The following is a 19,587-nucleotide window of genomic DNA, read 5'->3' as shown; positions in this document are numbered from 1 at the left end:
CCAGGTAAAATTGCCTCAGAAATTATGTGGCTTCCCCTTGGTCATGGGAACATCAGCTTTTTTTGATGGGAATCTCTTTATGATTCTTGTTTATGCACAGAGACAAAATAATTCCACAGTGCTGTTAAAGGGGAGAATGTAAAATGTAACTACAAAGCCTTCAATCACTCAAACACCACCCCCTCACCCCCGTCATTGTGCACAATTGATTTTCAAGCATTTTGGAAACTCCTACCATTTCCACTCAGGTGCTGCTATAGTTATAACCTGGACCTCCCTGACAAAATGGTTGAGCAGTGCCAAATGTTTTTAACATGCAGGAATGAAAAATCTGTGGCACAAGACAATTTCAGAGGGTGTATGCTTAGCCAAAGCAACAGATTATAGAAAAAATGATACCGTTTTTTATACTGGCCTTTGTTTAAACTTCATTTGGCTTTAAACTTTCTGTGTGCTTTGCATGACTGGAGCAGTTACTGACAGCTAAGGTAGCGGAGCTGGCAGCTCCTGGGCGTGATCCACACCCCAAAATGCACTGGTGCATCTTTTGGTATAGACAGCCCTTGATTTATGGAGAACACTGCAGCAGCACCTGGGCTCCTTCTCAGACCCACACAAACCTCAGGCAAAACAGATAAGGACAGTTCTGAAGCCATTAATACCTGATACAGAAACAAGCCCCCATGAGCTTTTCCATTGGCTTTTCTCTGCATCTGGTCCCTTCTCTGATGTCAATAAAGATGAACTCTACCGAACTCAACAGAGTAGATGTAGACAATCAGATCTGCAAAGATTGTGTGCTTTTTTTTATGTCTCCTTTCACTCCACACTGAGGAACAGCTGGTTATAAATCTCACTTCAGATGAAACATTTGTCTCCACTGGCGTGCCTTGCAACAGAGCTCTTCCAACTGTGACCCCTAAACCTCATACAAACAGTGAACAGAAGTAATAATGATTAAATGTGTCAGCCAGGGAGAAATCCAAGTGATAAAAAATGGCTTGCCAAAAATTTATAGAATTCCAGTTTCTTATCACTTAGCCTAAATTGTTTAAGGATTAGATAACCAAATAATTTGCTCAGATTTTTCATTCAGTAGATATAAACATAATGTAAGAATAAGCAGAAGACATTTGACAAAAAAAGTATTAACATATACCTATTTACAAATTTAAATTGAAGATTTTTTCATCTGGGGGAGAAGATTTGATGTTTTTTAATCGCTATCTTCTCTTTCAAGTCTTTGAGGTAGAGAGGGTTTCCTGGGAAGTTCTGCAGAGTCCTGATGTGTCTGTCACTGTCACCATCTCTCAGCCACTCTCCTGCCTGATGCTTGTCCTTCAAGAGCAGGGGATCTCCCCTCAGAACCCCAAAGGAATTAATCTGCATTTCCATTCCATCAACTGGGATTTTTCACATGGTTTAAGTGGTGCTGGGAGGTGACAACAATCACTGTAAGTGATCTCCCAGATGAACTTTCCTGTGTAGTGACACTGCTGAGGTGTTACCCATGTTTGCATTAATTATTTTTTTCCCCCCTTAACATAAGGACCTGCCTCTGGTATCTTTAATTTGTTTTAATGACTCCTGATCAACATTTGCAATAATCAATAACTCTGCTTTTGTTTAGACAGTGTAAGTTGAAGCTGAGGAAGTTATTTAGAATTTGTTGGCATGGATTAAAATTGTTGCTTTGATGATTAGCTTCTGCTTTAGAACAAGAATGTAAAAATGCAATATATGTTACATCAGTTCAGGCAGCTTTTAAAATAACTTAGTTTTTCATGGGATTTGAAAAACCTCTAGACATCTGTTTCAGTGGTAGGTAAACTTTAATGTAACTCTGAATATTCCACAGAACGTCTATGCAGCTTTTATTATAACTTTCAGAGAGGTCAAACTGAATTCCTGATGCAACCAAAGAGTTAATGGAATCAGATAGTCTAGGTTTAGCTATTAATGTGCACAGTTAAACAGTACTTATTTTGGACCCATCATTTAATTGTCTAGGAGAAATATTCCCCATCCCAACTCTTTTTTGACCAGGTGTCTGTATATTTTAATAGACCTCGACATCAGGCAAAGAGATATCTGGAAAAGGAATATGCAGGCTTTACATCATCTCAACCCCAGTTAGAAGTCACAGATGCTGTAGTTTAGTTCATATAAGGAAATGCATCAGAGAGAAAATAACCTTCTGAAAAAAGTGAGAGTGGATAAAAACTCACCATCCATGAGCCAAAGTATAACCAAGGACCAGAGGCCTGCTAGTTGCATCAGGAGAGATTTGAGTTTGGTGCTTTTAGCTGTCCTCCATAATTTAATGCCAAGTGTCAAGTTAATAAGGTCACCATGGCAAATTTTGCCTTTCAGCCACCTTGCTAGGACCACACACCTTGCCAGACATTATTTTGTGCTGGTGTAAATTCAGGTATTTCAGACATGGATGAAGGAAGATGACAGGTACTGCCTGGCCGTGTCACATGGTAACCAGGGAAGCCTTTCACTTTTAGCAGAGTGAAATCCCCCAGAGTTTGGGGGTTTCAACCCTTTTTGATGCAGGATGGAGGAAGCTGTTCTATGGATGAAAAACTGCAGTTTAAGCATTTCTACAGAAGCCACTGAACTTCAAAGATTTACAAAACCTCTGAGGCTGGGATAGAGAAGAAAATGTTTACATATTTTCATTTAAAAAATGGATTTTGCTTTGTCTCTTTTCAATGCCTTTTAGAGTTCACACTTTCAACAAAATTTCATGTAAGGAAAAGACAAACAAAGTCCTACTGTGCTACCATTGTAATCCCAAATGAACTAACTGCAGCCAAGGGAACAAGAAAAAGAAAACACATTTTTTATGTCAACATGTGAACAGATGCCTTGTTGGAAGCAGTAATTGTTGGAAAACACTTCTGTGAAATACAGGAAACCTCAACATTTCTACTGATTAACTCAAAGTTCAGGTAAAGAAATTCAAGCTCTAAAGCAGTGAAGCACTTGAGGATGGTGAGGGCTCCTGCTGGCTTTTGCAGCTAAGCTGAGGAGGAGCTGTGTTTTATTTTAGTTAAGCTGGAAGATGCAGCCTCTCCTTAGTCCATGTCCTGGCTTATGCAGCTCCACCAGAAATGCTGGCCAATGTCTTCACTGCAGAGAAGAGACTGTCCAGAGGAAGTCTGCCTGGCCTTCCAGCTCCTGGTTGAATTTGTAAGGGCCTTTCACCTCTGGACTCTGTGGGGGTCAGCGGCAAGGGCTATCCTGGCAGCCAGCCGTGAGTGCAGGCTGCAGAGGGAGCACTGCTGCTAAGGGGATGTGGCACAGGGGTGAGGTTTGCTTGCTGGGGAATATTTACTTCCAGTAGCAGGAAGGAGAGCTGGATAAACATGTATGAAATCAGAAAAGAAAATCCTCCAGGAAGTGCATTAAATATTTAAGAAGGATGTTACTGTTAATAGCATTAAATGCATACTAAGGTTAAGAAGGCTGAGAAGCCAATCTTTGTCTAAGATTCTTATGTTGTGCCTCTCACCTGTGCAGAGTCAGGGAACACTGGCAGTTCTAGAAAGAGGCAGAAAACCCCAGAGTTTGCATTGGCAAAGAGAGGAGGTGCTTATTTTATGATTCATGACATTACTTCAGAATTGTGCTGACTTCAGCTGTTGCAGTAACAGCACTCCTCAGTAAGTGAAGCCTCTTGGGGAACGTGGGCAGGCTGTGACGTTCATCTCCCAGAAGGGGAAGCAAGTAGCAGGTGCACAAATATCCCCTCTGAAATGCCAAGGGCATTGAAAACATTTACAGAACATCAAAAACATTTCTGTAACAGAACCATACAACTACCAAATGACAGAGAAGCTCACAGGAATTGCCTGAATGAAGATTTAGCAAGTTGTCTACAGCATTTTAGCATGATCTGTTTTGAATTTCATTTCATATAATTCTTTTCTAAGAGAAAATGTCACTGAAGAGGCAGAAGGCTGTCTTCCAGCTCTCACCATCATTTCCAGTAGTCATTGCTCATTTGCATGAGCAGGGAAGAGCAAGAAAGAGTAAGAAAGTGACAAACAGCCTCTCTTGATGCAGAGAAGTCTGCCCATTTTGGGGCACATAGGGAGGAGCACAGCCTAGGAACCAAATTCTGCCATTAATAATATTGCTATCACCCATTCTGCTTTTATTTTTCTCCTTCAAAGTATCAAAATAAACTTACAAATTATCATCCAAAATTTAGCTGCCCTTCAAAGTGCCCTCAGGCTAATGGAAACAAAGTTTTGTAGCAGTTTGGTACGTGGACAGGAATTGATGAGAGCCTAAAGATCAACAGAGCTGCAACCTACCTCAACTCAGTGATTCCAAATTCCTTGTTAGGAGACAGACCTGGAAAACCATCACTCCCACAGGTGTTGATGTGCCCAGACAGATGTTTCAAACTTCAGGTATGAACAGGGTGCAGTTTCTTCTGCTGAAGAGTGCTTCTGTCTCCAAACTGATGGTCCTTGCTTTGCTGAAGATGGTCAGTCTCTGGCTGTGCCTACAAGTCATGTCCTTGACTTTGGGGCATGGGCATGCTGGCTCTCTTTTAGGAATTGAACTCTGCTGAAAAAGGAAAGACTTGGAGACTGTGGTTTCTTTATACATTAATTAAGCAGCAGGATTGTCAGCTCATTCCCACAGAAATTACCCTTAAAGTCTTTTCTAACCCATTTCACTCCAGCTGCTCTTCAAGAAGCTGGTGCTTGGCTCGTCAGCTGTTTCTGCACTTACCTCCATGCTGGCACAGGTTCAGAGGTGGAAATCACCATCATCCATGGCAGAGTCCCTGTCCCAGTGTGATCCCTGCTTCCTGGAACAAGTTACAGCAAACACCAAGACAGCTATCCTGGATCCATGGACATGTTAGCATGGCACTTTCTGAGCTGCCATTCTCCCTACCGCAAACATTTTGTTTGTTGTTTCTTCTGCAATATCAGAAGTGGGTCAATGTTTTGGGATAACACTACAGACCAAGAAGGGGGTTGTTCTGCTTAGATACTACTTCATCCTCTTCCACAGGTGAAAAATGCAGGCTAACAGTATCTTCCACTTTCCATTTCAAGCTGAGTACTTGGCACTTTCACTTACATTCTGGTAGATCCAGAGTAGCTTTTCTGCAGTAAGAAAAAGCAATTAAATGCCAGGACAAATAAGATTTTACATGCAGCCTGATGGAGAACTGGCTGGCATCCGGCACTGAATCACAGCATGTTAGAAGCTGCCCTTTGTAAAACTGTCTGTTCTCCCAGCCCTTCTCTAGCCCAGCACCAAGAGCCATGGGACTTCCTGGCCAGGGTTTACTGCTCTGAACTCAGACTGAGTGTACACTGCCAGCAAACCAAGGTGGGGGAAAACAAGCAAGTGGCTACTGTGAGGGCCACTGATTGCAGGATTATACATCCATGGCATCATTGGGATCAGCAGTTTTGCTCTGAAGCCAGCACAGAGCACGAACTGAATCGCTTGTCCCACCCTCAGCCACAGGCGGGTCACACCTCGGGAATCTGGAGCAGAGACCGCCTCAGAGAGCGGCGCGGGTCCCCCGGGCGGGCCGTACCGGGTCGTGCGGCGCTGCGGGCCGCCGCCGCCAGGGGCCGCCGCCGGGGCCTCCCCGGTGCTCGCCGCGCTGGGAGGCGCCGGTGCTGCGGCGGGGCCGCCCCGTGCTCGCCTCGCCGCGGGAGCTCCCGCCTGGGGCCGCTCGGAGCGCCGGCGGGGGGGATGCGCGGCCGGGCGGCGCGGGCACAGCTCCGCCGCCGGGGCCAGCGTTCCCCCAGGGTCAGCGGCGGCCGCGGCCGCCCACACCTGGCGGCGGCCCTGGGACCCGGATCGGGCCGGAGCGGAGGTACGCACCCCCCCGGGCGCGGGAGGGGGGCTAGCGGGCTCCCGCCGCAGCGGGAAGGCAGGGCCGGGCCTCTCCGGGGACACGGCCCGCATCCCTTCTGGCCGCGCCCCATGGAGCCGGGCATCGGTGGCCGCAAAGACGTCACGGCTGCAGGGCTGCCTCAGGTGATCCGCACCCGTGCCATTTCACTGGGCACCGCGGGCGAGGGTGGGCCTGGGAATGGAATTTGACCCTCTGACGCACCCTCGGTCGGTTAAATCGTTCCACCAAGTCCCTGAGCTTTCGCATGCTCCTCATCGCCAGAGGTACACAGTGCACGCAAGGCTTTGCCCCCACAGGGGAGGGCACGGCTGCTGCTCTCGGGGAGGAGCAGGCAGGGATGGTGCGAGCCCGCCGGCCACACGCAAATCTTACCACAGAGCGAGCTGCGAGACAGCGGCGGGCTGAGGTGGAGCAGGAGTTAGTCAGGGGCTGAGTCACCACTGGGTTCGCCCGCGGTAAGCCTCTCTTTTCCTGTTTGCCTGTGATCTGCAGGCTGCCGAGTGTTCCGATTTAACCTCCTTTTACTTTTTTTTTTTTTTTTTTTTGCCAGGGATGACATCTAAGGATGCTTCAGGTGAAGCTAATAGTAACTGGAGATGACTTTGGCTATTGTCCTCGGAGAAACCAAGGCATTGTGGACTGTTTCCTGGCTGGTGCGATATCTAACGTGTCCCTTCTAGTCAACGGAAGTGCTGCAGCAGATGCAGCCAAGCTGGCAAGGAGGTAAGCTACTTTCTTAGGTCCTTTGTGGACAGCCTCCACAAAAAAACAAGCCTGGAAAATTTAGTATTTTGTAGCCCCAGAATAAACACTGTATCATAGCTCAGGCTGGTATAGGAAAACTATTCAGACACATTTACTAAGACTCTTCATAATAAAACCAGTGATTTGCTAACTGATTCCAGTAATGGTCTTTCTCTAGAATTGGCCATTGCACCTTCCCCCCCCACCCCCCCTCAGGATAGGAAGCCATTTCCACTATTTGGCTAGTAGAATTTGGGTTTGTTAGACTTTCTCCTTCCACACTTCTAAACATGCATCATCAGAAGGAAAGTGCACATTATATACTCAGACCAATATGCTACCCCTAAAACTATAAGAGCATAAAAGCACAAGTCTTTAAATCTCATTTAATTGATCCATTTCTCCCAGGCTGAACACAAGGTCAGCCAGGCTCTTTGCAGAATCAGGCAAAGGTGTGATTCTTAAAAGGCTTATTTATAAAACTGGGCATTGGAAACCTTGACTTTTTCCCCACCCTGTAAACCTTTTTAAAAAAGCACATCAATATTTCTATTAATTCTAGGCTTGATAAACATATCTGTAAAAATGCATACATTAAGAAAGGGACAATACCTTGTACCTACCACCTTTACTTCTTTACCAACTTCAGGGGCTGCTGGCACAGTTAGCTCTGCAGTGGATCAAATGCTATGTGTCAGTCTCATAGTCTAGTCCAGCAAATCCTTTAGTAAGAAGCATTATTTGTGTTTAGGAGGTAAAACCCAGCTAATGCTTCAGCTGTGGTGTGGGCAGGTGCTTGGAAGGAGGAATATGTCCTGAAAGAGAGAACATCAGGGTTGAGAAACAATTTAGGAAAGCAGAAGAGAAAAGGAGCTGTACTGCTAGTACATAAACTGAGACCTTATGCTTCAAATGCAGCTACTGTGGGGAAGAGTTTCATGAGAGTCCTGCTGACCTTGTTCTCACTGAGCATCTCTCCTCAGTTTGCTGTGATTTTAGGGGTATTTGGAAATTGCTTGTAGCTTCTTTGGAGCAGGGTAGTGGAGGAAAGCCAGGGTGCTGTGTTAGTGGCAATCTGGTCTGTAAAAAGGCTAAAGATTCCCCACAAACATTGAGGGAGGAACTGCCTGACAACGAGAAGGGGAGAGGCACCACACCAGTAAGATTCCTAAAATCCTATTAGCAAATAAAACATAAAACACAGAGATAAAGCCAGTACATCTCTCAGCCACAGAGGCACTGTGAAACCTTTAAGTCCCAGTGGTCTGGTAATATTGTCAGCTATTTTAGTTATGGTCTTTAGCAGGCTTTTAAATAGAATCCACCTGGCCTCATTTCCATAGCCAGGAAGTAGGCCATGTAATCAGGGGTTTAAAAAGCATCTTTGAATCCAGGTCATGACACTGGTGCTGGCAGCTGATATGGGTGTGAAAAGCCAGGTTGGAGGGCAGGGGACAGCAGAGGCTGCAGCCTGCTGCTACAATTTGATTATTTGATTTTGGGGTGGGGGGGAAGAATGGGTGTGGGGAAATGTAATTTTGAATTGTCAGTGTGAATGAAATGGATTTAAATCTGTTTCTGAGCATACAAGCAGGGTGACTTTGGGAACATCTGCCAGCTCTGAAGATCAACAGTGCAGGTTCTACAGTTCCTCATTTGTGTAATTCTCTGCAGGTGTATTCAGCCCTACCCAGCCATGGCAGGAGCATTAGCAGCTGTGAAGAGGTTTCCTCATCTTGTAACGCAAGCCCAGGTTCAGCTGCTGCTAATTGGCAGCTGTGTGTATAAACAAAGCCCTGTGTCACCCCTGAGCTATTTGTTCATGTCACAAAGGCTGACGCAAACTCTTTCTACACAGATGACAAATAGGTCAGACTTGCTAGAAATGTCATTGGGTCCTCCTCATCTTGTGGTGCAGAAATGGGAAAGTATCACTTGCTTGACTGCCTTGCCAATATTATTCCCTCTTTTCCCTGCTTGGTGACATCTCCCATCCCACCATAAATATTGAGGCTTTTTCTATTATGGGATGAAAATCTTCCTGTTGTTTTTTTCTCCTCATGTTTGTCTTCCTCTATTCAGCCTTGACCAGTGGCGTAAGCAGGAAGAGTGGATCTATCCCCAGCTGAGAGAAGAGGCTTGAAGCAAATAGCTTGTCCTTTCCTGGGGCACATTCCAGTGCTGTGGAATTTGGTCTTTCACACACAGTGCCAGGATTGTCAGAGCGATGGATTGCTTTTATGGCTTCTTGATAAACTGTCTATTACATGATTGCTTGTAGCTGCAGGTCTTAAACTCTCACTCCTCACCTGGTTTTAAGTTAATTGGACACAGGCAGAGCTAATTAATAAGTAGACAAGTTTTCCTTCCTAAGTACCTCATGCTGCCCTACAATGTTAGGACTTGGCATCCTTCAGAAAGGAACACGGTTCCTCTGAAATTTCTTTCTTCCTTTCATTTTCACAATAATTCTGTAGTTTCTGGGTATACCATCTGTTGCCCTGAGCCTTGATTAAAAGCCTTGGCAGACATGTGATGATAGTCAGCAGATCTTTGTAGCAGCTCTAACACAAGCCAACTGCAGAACAACAGAACTAAACAGTAAAAAATACACCTTCCTTAACATTCAGGCTCAGCACCTTGGGCTTTCCTCATCCACTCTCACAGCTGGGCTGAAAGAAGGGGCACACTCATTTCTGGAAACAGAGAAGTTTCAGCAGAGGCCTGATCCATCACCAAATGACAAACCTATTGATAGCATCTGCCAGAGCAGAACATAACCAGAGCAGCAGGTGGGAGAACAGACTGCCATTGTGGGCTGAGGGTTTTTTCAGTAACTCAAAACTTTTCTCTTTATGGGGCCTTAACTGACTGTGATTTCCTGCTTATCCATATAATATAATCTCAATTTTCTACTTAACAGGCCCTGCCTTGAAGTCAGCCAGACTTCCTGGTGATTATTCCAGAGCCTTTCCCAGAAACGGAGGTTATTTTGTAACCTGAAATGAAGAGGTGCCTTAATTTTTCCTTAGAAATATGGAGACAGAAATAGAGACATCTAAGAAAGTTTGCTGCTATATCCTCCCACCCCTCCCCTTTACATCAAATAACTCAGGTGTCACTGAGCCTTAGGACCTTTTTCCATTTGTGTCCAAATGGCTCATGAAGAGTGACATATTTTAGAACAGAACCTCAGTCTTCCTGGGTGGTTTTTGCAGTTTAAATACTGAACATCAGCTGAAGCCCCCACAACATCTGGGTACGTATAACAGAAGGATCTAACAAAGCCACACTTAATTACTCTCTGTGTTTTCACTTCCTTTCCCATCAACACTAATTGCAAAATGTGTGTGTAAATTGTGACTTAATTCTGACCCTCCCAGTTAACATCTGACTAATTTAGAAATCTCTCATGCTTTCTCATCAACCCATGTATGTGACTGTTAATCACACAGCAGACAGTTCCTCTGCTGAACTGTTTGGATAGGGGTGGGACCCAATCTGAAGCCTTGCACTAGAATCCCAGATCATATTGACTTTACTGGCAGCAGCCCATTTTACTGATGTAAGGCTGCAGACACAGGAGCTGCTCTTGATACAAAGATGTAATTACAACAGAAACCTGGATCCCTAAGCTACGTTACAGCTCCAGCTCAACACTGCAGAGGCTTTAGAGCATTTCTGGCAGAAGAAATAGGTTTTTAGCAGTAATAGAGCAAGAAAATATGTTATTTGATGAAAGACAGATATTTCTGAATGGTTAAAGGGTGTGTGAGGAAGTATACAAATGCCAACATGAGGAAAGTAAGAAGTGCACATTTTTACTCAAAGCCTTGCTTTTTCTGGCCTCAGACACTTGGGTGTTCACTGAAGGGAGATGATGGGATACAGATATTTACATGAGGCTCTGACTTGAGTCACACTTGGGCTGAAACCTGATGATCAGCAGTTTCCTGGATGATACAAATTTCTGGATTATACAATAGGTTGTTGAAGCTGTGATCTGTTTGTCCATGAAGGGAAAGGGAAAAGTGCCGTGCTTGTGCCAGAGCATCCAGCCTTCAGCAAGGCAATTGGAACAGTGCTTGGCAAATTTCATAATTGCCACAGCCATTACAACTGTCCTGTGGCATGGCCAGGCAGGAGCCAGGACACTGTTACTCATCCACCAACCAGAGTGACTCAGTGCAGTGCCCATCTCCAGGGTCAATGAACAGGGATTGCAGCTGCACATTGCCTCAGCAGACACATTTATTCCGAGCACTCGTGTGGCAAAACAAGCAACTACTTGAAAAGGAAGCAGTTTAAGCAGTTTAACTGACTGTGTTTCCTCTCTCTTTGATAACTGGACTGGGCCCACTGACTCAGAAATCTTTCCAGGGTGAATTTCTTCTAGCACCTACTGTAAGGATATTTCCTCCTGCACAAGTCTCTCCTTTTTTCCCCCCCACCTCTTCAAGGAGACCCACAGAGGTAACAGCCAACTTTCAGTGCAAACATCTCTCTAGTGCATTGACCTCCATGGCCTGAGTCTCCTCCACAGTTCCCCAGCAGCTCATTCTAATGCTGCTCCTGCTGCTGTAGGAGCACACACCTATAGCCAATGTCCTGTGGCTTTATCAGGAGTGAAGTGAATCCCTGTGATAAATCCTGTTCCATCTCTGCATTCCCTGGGACACTGGGACATACTTGCAGACACAGAGGAGACTCTCCAAAGAGACTGGAAGGGTCATTGCAGCTTAAAAGAGTCACCAAAAAGGACTTAGGGACACCAAGTAGATTCTTCACATCATTTTGTTTCAGCAATGGTAGATGTGTACAGAAACTAAACTCTTGCCTGAAGCCCAATGCCAATCCTTTTATTTTGCATCTTGTGTGAGCAATTAACAGTTAATGACCAGCAGCGACCAGCAGGGCTCACCCTGTCCCATCTGGAAAGGGCTTGGGCAGAGGAGTATGAGGCCAAACCCACAACAGCTGAGCTCTGGTCCTAGGGCAGCATCACATGCTATGTAAGCTGCTTGAGCTGCTAGTCTCTGCTTCAGTATTTCAGCCAACAAATTAGCAGCTATTTTACAGTCTTTTGAAAGATGTGGGCAACTGCAAAGTATAATTCTGTAGCAGAAACAATCATATGTGATCTGAAAAGTGGGCCCTCTCAGGATATTCCCACACCTTGACTTTTCTCCCTGTAAGCTTGTAGTAGACCTCTGCTGTACCCACTGATCTGTCCTTCTCCCCATATCCTTACAACCTCTTCTTCTGTTCATCTCCCACAGATGAATATTTCTGAACAAGTTTCTCATGTGCAGCATTTGGAGTTTTGCTTTCAGTGCCTCTATCCTAGAACCATTAAACACCAGCAGTTCCTCTCCAGATGCCTCAGCATGCACAGTCTGTCAAACCAGGACTGACTCCACGAGAAAACTTAAGATATTCAGCTGGTGTTAGACAAAGCTCTGAAACACACTCTAATGTTGCAGTCAGGGTCTCCTCTTACCCAAGGACAAGGCCAGCTCTCTCTGCACTTCCACATTCTGCACATTCCCCAGCTCTGGGGCTGGGTTCAGCCCTGGCCCGGAGCTGCTCTCATGTTCCTCAGTGCAGCCCCTGGCTCCTTGGTGTCCCACACCTGTCAGAGGGACTTGCCTTCTCCTGGAAATAGCCTCCCTCACAGCATTTGAGGCATTGCACAATTGGAGGCAGTTCATTTGATGCTCCTGGGAGACAACACTGAGAGGCTCAGCTGTTCATTTCTTGCCCTCCCACAACACATGAGAAAGAGAGTACTCAACAGAAAAAGTCCATCTGCTGATTCATGGTAACACAGGAATCCTTTTCTTCTTGCAAACAGCACTGGCTGTGGTACAAATAATACTCCAGCTGAGGCATTAAGAGCTTCCCAGAGGCAGAGTAAAGAATCTGGGGTGGATTTCTAAAAGAAAACCAGAAGAAAGTCACAGGCTTCCCTTCTGCCTTTGGGCTTGTGCAGAGTGCCCAGCCAGTCACAGGATGGATGGGAAGCCCTCCTGCCACAGCAACCCTTCTGCACTGTAGCTGCCTCCTGCGCTGCCCTGCAGCCTGTCCCCCCAGTGCCACCTTCCAGTTCTTGTGCTAGCCAGGAGTTGGTGTGCACACGTGCTCAGTCCCCTGCTATGATGAACATTTATCATCAATGAAACAATTGGGCCCTGCTGCACAGCAATCACCAGATCAGAAAAGCCAGAGAGGACCTTTTTCTCCACAAGCTGTTTTGCTCCATTAAACAAACATTCAAGCTCCTTAATCACACAATGGACTAATTTTGTTCCACAGAGCTGTGCATACAATTTGACTCCCAACATTTATGTCTTTGAGAAGTAGTATCTAGCAACTGACTGCACCAGGAAAAAAAAGGCTTTCAGTCCTTCAAGGGCCAAAGCCTTACAACCTGAATGAGCTAAATGACTCTGACTTGGTCCAATCCATCCACAGTCCTGTCTCCAGTGAGCTGGTGCTTCACCAGTCAGCTTCAGATGTCTCAGTTTTGTACCCTTTCCCTCAATGGAGATTGTTTTGTTTTCTCCTCGTGGTACAAGGTCTGTGTCAGGGACAGACCACACCCACTTTTAACAGCTCCACGCAGAAGTTCCAAGAAGGATTTAAAGCATCACAGACTTCTTGTCTTGAAATTCACTCTGCACCGTGACTCAGACTGGGCAGCACAGATGGAACATTGCACCTCTGTCATCCACTCACTGGGTCAGCCAGAGGCCACGGGTTGTCTTGGAAAAAGTTTCAAAGCATCACTTTGGCTACTGGTTCTGAGGATTTCCAGAAATGCTAATGAGACCCAGCACAAATCCAAACATGCACAAGTTCTGTTCTCATTGTAGGGGAATCCACAGCACAGACCAGAAAGGAAACACCAGCACTCTGCTAAGCCCTGGGGGGAGCTCTGCAGCCATACCAGCTCCATAGTTCCTTTTTTTTTTTTTTAGAATCTTACAGCATGCAACTGGGTAATCAGTCATACCCCTGTGCCTCCTTAGCAAGGCTCTACACTTCATTGTGGGCCTCCTTGCACTAATCCTTCTCTGACTGTGCCAGGGAGATGCTGCTCTGTACAGCTCAGCCTTGCCACTCACTGAGTGATTCCTCCAGTAGACAGAAGCCTGGCCTGCAGGCAATTCCAGCTGCAGCCCCTTGTATTTATACCTGTAGCCTGTGCTGTTGCCATAACAGCTTCCTTGGGCACTGTTTATAGAGGAATTACTGGATTCTACTTTAGGGCAGCTTTAGGAGTCATCAAGTAAAACTCACATGTCTCATAAATGTACCATCTTTAAGAGGGTGAACAACTCGAGGGGACACCTAGCAAAAGCTAATGGAGCACTTTAGAGAAAGCTGCAAGATCTGGATTTTTAGGTTGGTTATCAGTGACTGCAGTTCCTGGAGTGCAGTTACAGCATTTAGCCCAAGATAGCTCGTGCTGTGAGCCAGGATGGGGGCAGGGTTTGGGGGCACTCACAGGCTGGCCCTGGGTAGATTGCTCAGGGTTGTTACCTGGAGATGCCCTGCTCTGGCTGGGGTCACTCTGCCATCCTTTCTGGAAGAGCAGAGATACAAAGATGTACTCCAGTGAGTACTGCAACACCTCTAAGATCAGTCTGGTTCTTACACTTTAATCTCCCCCTTTTTGACCACAGTGAGGGAGGTGCAAAGCTTGGTAGATATTTCACTCTCTTACAGATACAACATCCCAATAGGCCTGCATGCCAACCTCTCTGAGGGCTCCCCTGTGTGTGAGGTGCTCAAGACAAACTCTTCTCTGCTCAACCAAGATGGATTCTTCCATGGAAAAATGGGATTCAGAACAGCTCTATCAAAAGGTCTCCTGAATATGTCAGAGGTAGGGGAAAGCCACATACAGCTGTATAACTTGCCTTCCTGATACAAATCAGCCTGTATTTATCCCAGCACATAACAGCTGAAGACCTTTCCCAGATCCCAGCTATGAGTAGGCTTAAAGATGAACCCTGCCTGTGCTGCCTGTGCAGCTTGAGCTGGCTTTTAGGTCCTGAGCCTCATTCTGCCAAAGGCTCCACAGCCTTTGAGAACCCATTCCTCCCTGATTCAGTGCCTGTATACACTGTTAACTATTTATCTGAGGAGGTAGAAGAGACATTGGGACAGGTATTTACAAAGAACCTAGAGATCAGTACAGAGCAAATGACAGAAAAGCCCTAAGTAGGTACCAGGCCATTCATCAGCTTGTGAGAAATTTTGGTTCTCTAGGGAGGTGGCTGGTTTTGCCCCACGAGCAAGGATGAACATGTTCAGGTGATCAAAGCCACATCAATTTAAAACAAAAATAGGTGTTCAAATATCCTATGTGTTTAGAACATCCCCATAAGCAGTACCACAAAGAGCCCCCTGCCCAAGGGAGGCTCTGGGTAGCCCAGCAGTGCTGCACATCCCTGTACAACCACAGCACATCCTGAATCCCAGAACTGGGTCCTGACTCCTGCTCAGTGGGGTCCCAGCAGCCCCATCACTCCCCTGCTCTCAGCCTCTGCCAGGTCTTGCTCTGACCCTTTTCTGCTGTGCAGGTGAAGCAGGAGCTAAAGGCCCAGGTGGAGCTGTTCCATGAGCTGACAGGTCACCTACCTCCTCACATGGATGGGCACCAGCACGTCCACGTTCTCCCAGGTAAGAAGGAAATCTCCTGCACCAAGCAGGTGAAAGAGTCAGCTCAGAGGGACTCCCCCTGCCACAGCTCCCTGTATGGGCATTAAGCCCCACCATGAGTACCTGCTGCTGTTGCAGTTTGAATGTTCCCACCTGAGCCCACAGTCCTGCCCAGACCCAAACTCTGCTTGGAGCCCTGGGCCTTCCCACCAGGCCTTTAATGACACAAATGGCCAAGGTTACACCTCTTCCTCCAAGGACCAATAATTCTCCTCAGCATCCTAATTCCATGCTCTCACCCACATTGAAGGAGGCAGACCAAAGCCAGCAGCAGACTGGCCAGTTTAAACTGGAGTGTTAGGGCTTGCAATAGCTGGTGGCTTTTTCAGATGCTACAGAACTCCATCCTGTCTGTTGTGTTCCCACCCCAGTCCCTGACTGCAGGTCTCAGCTTTAGAGATGAGCATGGATCTTCTGTCCTTGTTTTGCAAATAAAGTCATTGTTGTACAGAGATAGAAAATGGAGTGAGAAAAGAATCCAGGTTTTCCCACTCCAGTACTGACTGCCTCCAGATAACATTGTACAAGGCTGTACAAGGACTTGATGAAGAATTTGTTCCTGACAGTGCAGCCACCTCTGGTGTACTGTAAGACCAGAGTCACTCACTTAGAAGGGGGGATGGACTAAAGGCTCAGTGCTGAAAGGAAGAAAGGCACCTACAGTAGAGGTTTAGGGAGAAATGCTTCCAGTATAGAAGGTGAGTCCCATACAGATGGATTTCAGCAGAGGATAAACCAAATGGAATTTTGTTTTCTTAAACACAGAAAGGAAAGAAGCCTCTGTGCTAACAGCTTGCAGGGGACACGAGAAGCTGGTTATCCAACTCCTGACTGCAGTCTCTGGTTTTGCTTACAGAGGTCAGGCATGTGTTTGCAGAGGTGTTAGAGGAATATGGGATTAAGTACACACGTGTCCCCATAGAGCCAGGCCTTCATAACTGTGACTGGATTCCCCCATCCCTGATGGACTTTTACCTGGGAGTAGAAGAAGATTCTTTTAACACAGTGGATGTGTTTACAAAGCATGGAATAAGGTAAGACAGGTATTACTCATCCTTTTTTGTAGTAAAACATTAAGATTGTATCAGTTCCTGATAGCATCTTTTAGAAGTGGAACACCATCTTTCTCTTTCCTCTTTGGACTTAGAGAAATGTTCAGGAGGAGCACAAAAGTGCCAGGGGCACAAGGGCTTAGGAAGTTTTGTTTGAACAGAGATGAATCACTTTCCACTTGAATAGGAATGTTCATTTCAGGGTATGCTTCTCAGCCTTTCTAGTGAAGCTTTGTCAGCCTGGCATCTGGAATGCCAGGAGAAATGCTGCATCAATGCTGGAATTTTAAAAATATTATCTAAGGAAAGCGTTTAACTAAATTTTCATCTTCCTGTTGTAGTAGAGAAAGGATTTTAAGTAGCAGGAATGAGACTAATTAGAAGCAGGTATTTGTTAAGGGGAAGCAATAAGCTCTGACAGCTGGTAGTACCACAGCAGGTGATCACCGCTGTAAGCAAACAGCCTTGTCAGTGTCCTGCATCTCAGGCCAAACCCTGAAAGCTCAGCCCTTCCCCCAGTAAAATCATTCTCTTAAAAGCTTAGACTGTTTTATGGGTTAAAGGCCTTTCACTAGAGACCCTTGCAGTCACCTGTCCTTTGGGGCAGATGTCATTACTTCCTCAGTCCAGTGGAAACATTATCTTCTGGGATTTTTTTTTTTTTTTTTGTGTCAGTGGTTCTGAACATCAGCAGCAGGCTGGTATTTCTCCCTTCTCAAGAACAGCTGAGCTGGGCTCCTCTGTGATCATTGAGGTAAAGACTCCAGCCTTGATTTCTTCTGAAAACGTTTTCATTCTGCCCTCACATGCAGCGGCTCAGCTCTCCTGGACTCATCCAGGCTACACTTAGAACTGACACTTGCAGCCAGACTTGAACAAAGAATTGTGTGAAGCTAAGAAGCAGAGTGTAGGTGGTGTCCTCTAGGAGTAACATTTTGTCCAGTTATTATGGCTCTTTGATATATTCTGGCAGAAGGCTTCTTGAGCTGGGTAGTTGCCATTTTATTTCAGTCACTTTTGTTTCTACTTAACTGAGGGTTATTATTCAGGATTAATTTATTTTGATAGTGTGGCATTTCTCAGTTCAGTGTTGCTCTTTGCTTTTGGGACAATAAAATGCACCTGTAAGCTCACAGATGCCAAACACAGTGCTGGGGCTGTGCTGGGCCTTGCTGTCCCTGCAGAACTGCTGCTTGAAATAGGATCCTGGCTTCAATCAGGAAAAGTTCTGGTTTTACTTTTGTTTATAGTTAAAAGGTTTTTTAAACTCCTCCCAATTTTATATCTTAAATTTTAGGTAAATTTTGATTCCTAATCCACTGGATGTAACACAATTCTCTACCTGCCTCTTTAGCATTAACAGCAGCGTTCCCTCCTCTGGCTGCAGGTGGCCAGACATTTACATAGGCCTGAGCACCATGGGCAGGAACATGTCTGTCAGCAGCATCCGGAGCGCCATCGACAGCGCCGTCCTGCAGCTCCCGGCCAGGGCAGCGCAGAGCGGCACCGTGACAATCGAGCTGATGGTGCACCCGGGGTACCCCAGTGTCCCACCTGTCGGGGGCTGTGGGGAAGGACCAGATGATTTCTCACAGTCCTGGGAACGCCTCCATGAACTCCAGACATTAATTAAGCCAGAGCTGCAGAGCCATTACAAAAGCAGGAACATTCAGCTGTGTTCATTCAAAGATCTTTAAATAAATGACCATCCATCCATCCATCCATCCTCCGAAGACAGGCAATTGCTAATGTCCAGAGAAGCCAGATCACTGTTATCAGTGTCACAGTCCCTGGTACAGCTCTCAGGAGCTGTGAACAGCCTGGCAATGGACACCACCACCCTGTGAGCAGCTCCAGGCAGTACCCCAGAGCCCCAGCTGCCAGTTTTAAGGCCACAACATCTGCTCAAAATGTGCCAAACTCCTTCTGTGACACCCTCTCCACAGTGCCCCAGTGCAGCACATGCTCCCTGGGCTCAGCTCCTGCCAGCAAAGGAGCAGCACGGGGACAGACTTGGCTGTGAGACACTGCAGCACAGCCCCCTGAGGGGTCTGATCATTTCTCCTTTCAGACTTGATAGCAAAACAAGAACCCTGCTGGGGAGCAGGTGCTGCTTTAGCACACCCACTCAATGCAGGTCACCCACAGGAGGCCGGGCCACCTTCAGCACCTGGTTCTCTGAAAGCAGCCAGTCCCTGGCCCTCCACTCGTACCTGCGCACCGATGGTGAGGGGTGCATGGACATGTCACCCTCAGAGCCCTTCTCTGGTCAGAGCACTCGGGTCACACGTGGCCCAGTGGGGTCTGCAGCTGCTTCCTGGGAGCCGCCTCAGCCGGCAGGAATTGTGTCTGCCTGTTTACGTTGCCTCTTGGTGTTAAACCCCCCTAGGAAAGTAACATCTTCTGTAGCCCTTTTGGAGAGGCTTCTTATTTTTTGGATGACTTTGCAGGAGCAGCATCTCCTGCAAAGTAACTGCTGTGTGTGAGAGCAGCAGCAACTGGTCCTGCACCACCCACTGTCCCTCAGGACAACCATGAGCTGTGCCAGCCACGAGCACGGCACGGCTGCGAGTGCAGAAGGTCCCTGTATTTGTCCCTTTTGTTCCTGTCACCAGAGCATTTGAACTCCAGCAAGTCCCAGTAGTGCTATGTTCTTAACTGCAGCCCCATCATTCCTGTAAGTACTTTCACGTGGGGAGAAATTCTCTGCACAAGAGTGATCTATTTAACATAATTGGTTTTGTTAACAGTATTTTTTAATATAAAAAATATCAGTATCATCATTATTCTTTTAAATGAAAAATAAACAGAGACCTTTTCTATTGCAAAGCTTCAGGAGGCTTTCAGGTTTAATTACACCTTGTGAGTGAACTAAACCCACTCACCTGTCTGCTCCCACACCGCTGGAAGGGCCTCCCTTTCTGTGTCATTAGTGGGAACTGTCTGACCTTTCCTAGAACACCTCAGGAAGTTTCTGTCCTGTACAAGTAGAAAAAACATCAAGGATGCTGTAGAAAATCTTTTCCCCGATTCTTTCCTATATTATAGAAATGCCTTAGAGGTATGAGCCGGGGTCGGGTGAGAGCAGGGCAGGAGTTACCCTGGGGATGCCCCGGCCCCGAAGCCGCTGCCGGGGGGTACCGGAACAGC

General features: G+C 46.4%; 1 protein-coding gene across 3 annotated transcripts; it reads left to right on the top strand.

Moving 5' to 3' along the window:
- The first annotated feature begins 5,725 nt into the window (after positions 1-5,725).
- Positions 5,726-19,272, top strand: YDJC (YdjC chitooligosaccharide deacetylase homolog). 3 transcript variants are annotated; one of them, XM_030232499.2, is made up of 6 exons: positions 5,726-5,869; positions 6,462-6,634; positions 14,387-14,546; positions 15,247-15,346; positions 16,242-16,419; positions 17,792-19,272. In XM_030232499.2, the coding sequence occupies exons 2-6, from the start codon at positions 6,477-6,479 to the stop codon at positions 18,132-18,134; spliced, it is 939 nt and encodes a 312-aa protein (XP_030088359.1). In that variant the 5' UTR covers positions 5,726-5,869; positions 6,462-6,476; the 3' UTR covers positions 18,135-19,272. The 3 variants fall into 3 exon arrangements, with proteins under 3 accessions (XP_030088359.1, XP_018772077.1, XP_009090582.1); XM_018916532.3 differs by lacking the exon at positions 5,726-5,869 and adding an exon at positions 6,104-6,366; XM_009092334.4 differs by lacking the exon at positions 5,726-5,869 and adding an exon at positions 6,116-6,366 and having other exon boundaries at positions 17,825-19,272.
- Positions 19,273-19,587: the final 315 nt, after the last annotated feature.

Source organism: Serinus canaria, chromosome 15 (genome assembly GCF_022539315.1).
Source record: "Serinus canaria isolate serCan28SL12 chromosome 15, serCan2020, whole genome shotgun sequence".
Lineage (NCBI taxonomy): Eukaryota > Metazoa > Chordata > Aves > Passeriformes > Fringillidae > Serinus > Serinus canaria.
The sequence above is the reverse complement of the archived record's forward strand: the minus strand, read 5'-3'. Positions and strand labels throughout refer to the sequence as shown.

Coding starts and splice junctions, on each gene's coding strand:
- YDJC (XM_030232499.2), top strand. CDS start 6,477: ATGCTTCAGGTGAAGCTAATAGTAACTGGAGATGACTTTGGCTATTGT. Junction 6,635..14,386: donor GCAGCCAAGCTGGCAAGGAG/GTAAGCTACTTT, acceptor ACTCTCTTACAG/ATACAACATCCCAATAGGCC. Junction 14,547..15,246: donor GTCTCCTGAATATGTCAGAG/GTAGGGGAAAGC, acceptor TCTGCTGTGCAG/GTGAAGCAGGAGCTAAAGGC.